Below are 8,247 nucleotides of genomic sequence, written 5' to 3' on the forward strand. Positions count from 1 at the left end.
GGAGGACAGTAAAGGTTGCTAACATGTAACTCTTTTGTAACTGTTGTACATAAATAACCGCCACTATTTAAGTTCCAACCTTTGTATATTATGCTACTGACCCAAACTACGTAGATCACGAAGGCTGAATGATTATCTTCGGTGAAGTTAGCGTGTCGAAGGGGCTTTGTTGTGACCTAGATGAAACGCTAATCAGAGACAGTGGAAACTAGTTTAAAACCGGGCGCCGTTTATACCTACTGTATATAGAAGACAGTATTCTGACGCACGGTAATAACGTGAGGAAGAAGGTGACGAAGACCCTGAAGTCCGTTAACATTTGACGAGGCAATACATCGCGGAAGTTTGGAGGTAGAGAGGTAATAATTGACACACATGATTGGCACGACATGCGATTATATTGACACCAAATAAAGTACACAAAATGACCAACAGATGGCGCTGGGCAGCAATACGTCAAATACAAATGGCCACACATGCTTGACCATGAGACTCGTGTACGGTATAAAGGTAGCTGTCGTCAGTCTGCTGCAAACTGCACAAACCAAACTCGATGCAACCGATGTGGTGACCAGCACCACCCTTCCGTCTGCCCAGTCCTCCGAGACCAGCCCAAATGTGCAAATTGCAACGGCAAAGACGCCGCATCTTATCCAGGCTGCCCATTCCTCAAGAAAGCTATCAGAGCTCACCACATAGCCAACAAACACCTCCATAAACCACAACCAACCAACCCACATACTCCCTCCCTACTGGATTTCAACCTCAACCTCCCGCCTACGCCAAACCTGGGACGTACATCACAAACCATCCCCACTAGAACTTCTCAGAAATCTCCTCTACCTACTCACCAGTACCACATAGCCCAAGCACCCTCCCTCCGCGGCCAACCCAAGACCTTCCCCACCCAGAAACACTGCATGCCCAACACCCCACGTCGCATCCCTCATCGCTAGCACCTTTCATAAGCGCAAATAAGTCTCTTTACGGAAGTCACAAATTACTGCCACCACCATATTTCAATCGCTCCACTTTCGCCATTTCCTATCCTTCCGAAATACTGGAATTTAAATATCAAAATTAAATCAACAGTCAGCGCTCTTAAGAGCCCCATGTCAAGTTGAGATACAGGACTCAATGGCGTCGGCGATCTCAATCAAATCCACAGCTGCCGCTCCAGTCGCTCCGCGAGGCTCAGATGGCGTCAGATGCACCTGCAATCGCGACATGTCATGCTTGGCCTCCCCGTTCCCCCAACCTTAATCCGTGATTATTGGTTGCGGGGTTACGTGAAGTCGCAAGTCTATCGTAATTGTTGTAACTTATTAGGGATGCTAATATACAACATCCGACGGCAATTTCGCAACATACCTACGGATATGCTGTTCAGTGCTGTTCATATTTCCCCTCGACTACAGGTATTATTGATGAATGAAGGCCGACATACGCATGTGTTATAAAGAACATCGTCTTTGCTAAACCTCGATCGTTATGCTAATTATTGCTTGTGTATCGTATAAAGCGCTATCTATTAGTCAATTTGTGTACTTTATTTTGGTGTAAATTAGAGATGGCTGAAAAATAATGTAGCAGTTACTTTGTCACAGTTACATGCCTGTCACTGTTATAAATGTAATAAGGACAAAAATAACAGGTTAGCGAGTAACGACAACAGAATAACGTACCAGTGAAAACAGTAACTGGGAAGTGGGAACTGTCACTAGTAGCAGCTTACAGACACAGAATGTAACCTTCAGAGTTCAGTTAGTACTCACTTAGTGCTCAATATGGCCCAAAAATTGAAAATCCCCTTAAGTGCTGAAGATATTGACCGCACGCATAGGGTTGGAGCCCCTGGGTCTGGGAAGTCAAGGGCTATTATATGTAAATTTGTCTCCTACACCAAGAGATCGGCAGTTTTCCATGCGAAGAGGCTGTTACGTGGATCCAAGGTGACGATTCGTGAAGATCTTACCTCTACCAGACATCATCTTTTGAAACAGGCAATTTCCATCTTCGGCGAAAAGCAGGAGTGGACTTCTGATGGCACAATTATCGTACTACAAGCGGGTGTTAAACACCGTGTGAGAAATACTGTTGAACTTAAAAAGATCTCTCCTCGTTGAAGTTAAATTAGTATGTTCTATTCAGTATTCTCTTCTCTACTTTGCTTCACGTAATCTAAAACTGTATGTAATTTTATTAGGACCTATAATCGAATATTAATTTTCTGGAATTTTGTAACCATCCAAATTCATGCATGTCTTCTAAACTTAAGTCTTCTGAAATTCACAAAATCATTGAAGATCTATCAGAAATCTATCCCTCCGATTTGAAAATAATTCACTTAAATTCACAGTCATTAGTTGATAAGGTACATTTCGATGAGTTTTTTAACTGCTTTGTTGATTCAAATATTGATTTTATTGCTGTAAGTGAGACGTTTTTCAAGGAGTCCATTCCGGACTCAGAGATTAACATTCCTGGCTTTAATCTATATAGAAACGATAGATTAGGCAAGAGAGGAGGAGGGGTGGCTGTGTACGTGAAGAGCAACATCAAATGTAAAATAGTCCACACCTCCCCTGCAGAATATTGTCGTAAGCCAGAGTATATTTTCCTAGAACTTGAATTACCTATGGGTAAAGTATTATTTTCATGCATCTACCGACCTCCCAAAATTGGTTTCATGGAGTCGTTTGTAGAGGCGATGTATAATTATGTTTTTCATTATAAATATGTTATACTTGCAGGTGATATGAATGGGCATTTTGGATCAGGGTCCTCGGAAACTGTAGTAATCGATGATGCACTTGACTCATGCAATTTGACTAGAATACCATTTAATGACACATACCACACTGCATATTGTCATTCTAATCTCGATACCATAGCTTCAAATTGTAATGATACCCTTCTTAAATTTGGGCAGACCCCAGCGAGTGGATTTTCTGGACACGATATGCTATATGCTGTCCTCTCGATATCAACACCCAAATATGAAAGAAAATGGATCACATTTAAGAATTTCCGCAGTTTTAATCCTGAAGATTTTCGAAAAGACGTAATTTCTGCTCCCTGGTATGAAGTATTTTCTCAGCGTAATATCGATGATAAAGTCATCAAATTTAATTGTTTAATTTCCGCGTTGTACGACAAGCATGCCCCATTAAAACTAATTCGAGCCAAACACCCACCTAACCCCTGGATAACGTCTACAATTAAGAAATTAATCTCCGCGAGGGACAAGGCAAAAAGAAAGCACATCAAAACCAGGAAACCTGAAGACTTTGAAACCTTTCGCGTCTTGCGTAATAAAACCAAACTCGCGATCCGTGATGCTAAATTCAAACATATGCATTCTTTGTTCAGTAAGAGGTCAACTCCGTCTGCTCTCTGGGGAACTATAAAATCACTAGGTATTGCCAAGAAAAATTCGCAACATACTTCCTCATTCATATCTGAAGAATTGCAAAATGATTATTTCTTAAAAATCACACCAGTGAACAATTCTCACAGAATATCCGAAATTATTCATAGTTACATGAACACAAATGTACCTCAACATGATCTCTTTCACTTTTCGTACATTTACCCAGAGGATGTAGTCAAAGTATTTAAGAGCATGAATACCAAGGCTGTTGGACCAGATGGTATATCACATCCCCTCCTAATGAACTGTTTGGATATAATCACTCCGGTTATAGCTCACCTGTATAATTTCTGTTTACAATCAGGAGTCTTTCCAGCTGTATGGAAAATGGCCAATATCAGACCTGTTCCTAAAGTTCCTTCCCCTCAAAAATTTGATGATTTCAGGCCAATCAGTATTTTGTCAATATTAGGTAAAGGATTAGAAAGGATTGTTTACCAACAACTCACTTCGTATTTAAATACTCATTCTATTCTTAACACATTTCAGTCTGGTTTTCGAACAGACCATAGCACTACGACGGCACTTCTCAAAGTCACAGATGATATCAAGTTTGCAATGGACAGAAAGGAACTAACACTTCTGGTACTATTCGATTTAAGCAAGGCATTTGATAGAGTTCATCATGACCTCCTTCTGACTAAATTACATACAATGGGCATATCTCTATCAGCTCTTTCTTGATTTGAATCGTTCTTGAAAGGGAGATCTCAGCGTGTGGTATTTGACAAACAAAATTTTTCTAAGTGGTCTAATGCACATTCTGGCGTCCCTCAGGGGTCCGTGTTGGGTCACGTTTTGTTTTCGCTGTATATAAACGATCTGCCTGGAGTTTTACGCCACACGAGACATCATATGTATGCCGATGATTTACAGATCTATTGCCATTTTCCTGTGAATCATGTTGTCGAAAGTATTAGTAAAATAAATCTAGATATAGAAAGACTACATCAATATACACTAAGACATAATTTACTATTAAATGAAAACAAAACTTTAACTATTTTTCTAGGATATCGAAGAAACTTATCAAATCTTTTCAACAGGGACATTCCTTCAGTAACTGTTAACGGTTCTGTAGTCAAGTATCAGGAATGTGTAAGGAATTTAGGTATTCTAATGGATAACACTCTGTCCTGGACCTGTCATGCCAAGCACTTGGTCAAGAAAGTGTCTGGCATATTGCATGAGTTTCGACGAAACTTGCCGTATCTTCCTTTCTCGGTGAGAAAGATGTTGATCCAAACTATGGTATTTCCTATTTTAGATTACGGCGCTGTAATTTACAGCGATATCTCCGAGAAATATAATAGCAAACTCCAGCGTATTCAGAATGGCTGTGTTCGATTCGTCTTCAATATTCGTAAAGACTGTCACGTAACACCTTACTACAAAGCCGCAGAGTGGTTGAAACTCAGAGATAGACGATCATACTCAACTGCTTGTTTACTTCTGAGAATTTTAAAATCTAATGCTCCCTCATATTTGACCAAGTCCTTTGTTCAGATGAGTCAAGTGCATGATCGGGACAATAGGTTTACAGCTAACACCCTTCAGGTTCCACAGCATCGTACGGTAAAGTGCAGTAAGTCGTTCATTGTCACTGCCTCTCAATTATACAACGATCTTAAACTATATGAAATTCAGCAAAGTAGTGTGGGAACTCAGAAAAAATCTCTTAAATACCGCTACCTTTCCACTTATTAAGCCATGTAAATGAATTTTCACCAAATTAATAAAATAGTACGAAATATCATAATCCCCTAGATACATTTTAGATGCTCAGTTTTACTCTCAGTTCACCTCGACTTTAAAATTCTTAGGTTTCTGTTTCGTCTTCTCTTCCTTGTTAGTTTAGTGTATGTTTATGAAATGTTAAAAGTATTATTGTAATCTCCTAGATGTTTAGTTTTTAATCTTATTCTTATATCCTCAGTAGGAAAATGTATCTTACGCTTTTTATGTATTCTTTTATTAGATTTTGTATGTTAGGTGATACATTTAAGTTAAAGTGGCAGTTAGTTACAGCCAAAGGGACCTCTGGTCCTATTTGTAATTAACTTTAAATAAATATATTTCTATTTCTATTTCTTCCAAGTAACGCTCTTTCGTAGGAGATTGCTTTAAGTCAAATATACTATAGTGTATAATATACTCTATAGTGTTTTTGTTTAAGTTGCTGCTGTCGTCTGGTAACTAAAGCGTAAACTGTTATGACATATTCAACTGCTCAGGGGTAATCGTTGACTCGGACATCGCGCAGGGCAACCTACATTATAATATGTATTATAAGTTTCACCCGTATAATTTTTCTTGTGCCATAAATAAATTGGTATACTAACTTTCCATATTAATATTATAGATAACATAACATTACTTCATTTTACTTAATCGATCCTCTTGTACCGGTTCGTCTCGAGGTTTGGCAGACAGTAGTGCATCATGTTTTCTTGTCTTCTATCCTTGATCGGGGCTTTGTAAAACTCACTCCTCTAGATTTCAGAAAAAGACGTTATGTTGTCTTTTCATTTCATTCGTTGTCTGCCTCTCGTTAACTTTATAGCAAATGGGAATGCGTGTTTTGCTGCACCGACTTTCAACAGTGTAGTGATGCGTATGCGCATGTGCGAGTGAATGAATGGGACTTTACAACAGAGCTGTAAGGAGAAAAACTTCAAGCCGTGACCAGGCTGTGACCAATAGGTGAGTAACGTTGGACGTTATTTTTAACTGTTACTTTTCACAGTTACTTTATTGTAGCAGTGACAGATGTAGCAGTTACACAAAAATAACCGTCTGTCACACCTCTAGTGTCAATAAAACCCCATGTCATGCCAATCGTGTTTGTCAATTATTACCTCTCTGCCTGCAATATTCGTGAAGTACTGCCTCGTCAAATGTTAACGGACACTTAGGTCACCTGTATACATATGACGAACATGGGTTTTATGGTGTCCACGGTGTCGGTTTTCTGTCCACGCTAATTCTAAATAGACCTCCAGCCCAGGAAACATTTCTATGTTAATAAAAATCACCATCACCGCCATTTTGTATATTTACCCAAGATGCTCATTTCATCAGCCAATGGAATGTCAGTATAATTAGCGATGGGAGTTTTTTGAGGAAAGACGCTCATCATAGTGACTTGATGTCCTCTGGCGGCCAGCTCGCGAGCTAGTGACGAGAAGACGATGAAGTGACTCCTGCCAGGAATGGGGACGATGGCAAGAATGCGGGCCCCAGAGCTGCAGTCCAGGAAGGCCAGCATCAGCAGCAGCCCCAGCACTCGCATCTGGAAGAGAAATTATGAGAAAAATTGATCAGGTCATATGTCGTATAACAACACCGGACACTCAGTGCTAAAACAGGCGACAACAGCTACCAGCGCTCCAAGCGGTAACGTTCATGCAACGATTTAGCGCTCAGAACTGCAGCATTGCCGACCGTGTAATTACCAGCACGTGTTTTTATTATTTTATGACAAGCTGTAAAGTTGGCAAACTGTATTCGGCAAGGCCGCGCCCAGGAGGGAGCCTAGGCGGCGAGGTTCAAACCCCTCCGAAATAAAAGTGAACTTGGGAAATGTAAGCAGCACATGCGGGTTTTTAAACAGCCTACAATAAATAAATATTATACAATAAAGCATTGCAAAATAAAAAAATGAATTTAACCTATAAAATCTGTGCCATCTTTAAATGTTTCTTTATGAATATAGTTACCAAATTTACTGAAAATATAAATGAAAATTTTAATTTTGGTGAGATACACGGATTATTTGTTTTTTATGTTCTGAATATATTTTACACCATAAAAATGTACAACCTGTGACAATAAAGTTCGGTGAGTGAAGTCAGAACGGTCAATCCGGCAACACTGGCGACACACAACGCTGCACCTGCGTAGCAGCAGGTTTCGACCACCTGCTCTCAACGTTGTTCAGTTGAGTATCGCGTGTATGCCGTGTGAGACCTGCTTGACACAGTGCGTGTTTAGTGCGTTGGTTCTGAACTGCGAACAGGAACATGAACATGAACGACTAAAAGATCAATGTACAGTTTTATTTTAAGCTTGGCAAGACACCGAAAGAAACGCATGGGATGCTGGTACGTGTTTATGAAGATCAAGCACTGTCCTTGAAGTGTATGTAAGAGTGGTCCACCCGTTTTCGAGGAGGCCGGGAAAGTGTTTTTGACAACCCCCGTAGCGGAAGACCGTCGACCGCCGTCAGTGGCGAAAACATTGAGTATGAATAACGTTCTCCGGGATCTCCGCGTCGGAAAAAGGTCAGAGTCGAAAAGTCACGCATCAAAACGATGCTCATCACCTTTTCCGATAGTCAAGGCATTATCCACAAGGAATTTCTACCCGAGGGAACGACGCTGAATGCTGCATGGTACACAGAAATTTTGATTCGTTTCATGAAACGTCTACGCAGGGTACGACCCCAGTACGCACAACAAGGTTCATGGTTTTTTTGTCCATGACAACGCTCGCCCACACACATCCAATATCGTCAAACAGTTCATGGCATAAAAGGGGGTGGTGCAACTTGAACATCCCCCATACTCGCCAGATCTCAATCCTCCAGACTTATTCCTATTCCCACGACTCAAACTCGCTTTGAAAGGAAAGAGATTTGACGGTATTCCTGACATCCAACGAAACATGATGAGGCTTTTGAACACCATCCAAAGAAGCCTTCTTTCAAAGTTTCCAGGACACGTATCACCGAACTCAGCAGTGCATAGTTATGGAAGGGGACTATTTTGAAGGACAGTAAGGTCATTGTCGTGCATTGTTCATCTATGTTGATA

At 40.5% G+C, this 8,247-nt stretch overlaps 1 protein-coding gene across 1 annotated transcript in view; it reads right to left on the bottom strand.

The window, feature by feature from the left end:
• Nucleotides 1–6,719, bottom strand: part of LOC136861239 (UDP-glycosyltransferase UGT5) — a 42,661-nt gene extending 35,942 nt beyond the window's left edge. The window contains exon 1 of the mRNA XM_067138808.2: nucleotides 6,494–6,719. Coding sequence (XP_066994909.2) covers nucleotides 6,494–6,701 — 208 coding nt within the window. The 5' untranslated portion in view covers nucleotides 6,702–6,719. The remainder of the gene's footprint in view (nucleotides 1–6,493) is intronic.
• Between the last annotated feature and the right edge of the window lie 1,528 nt (nucleotides 6,720–8,247).

Source organism: Anabrus simplex, chromosome 1 (genome assembly GCF_040414725.1).
Source record: "Anabrus simplex isolate iqAnaSimp1 chromosome 1, ASM4041472v1, whole genome shotgun sequence".
In the NCBI taxonomy this organism is placed as follows: Eukaryota; Metazoa; Arthropoda; class Insecta; order Orthoptera; family Tettigoniidae; genus Anabrus; species Anabrus simplex.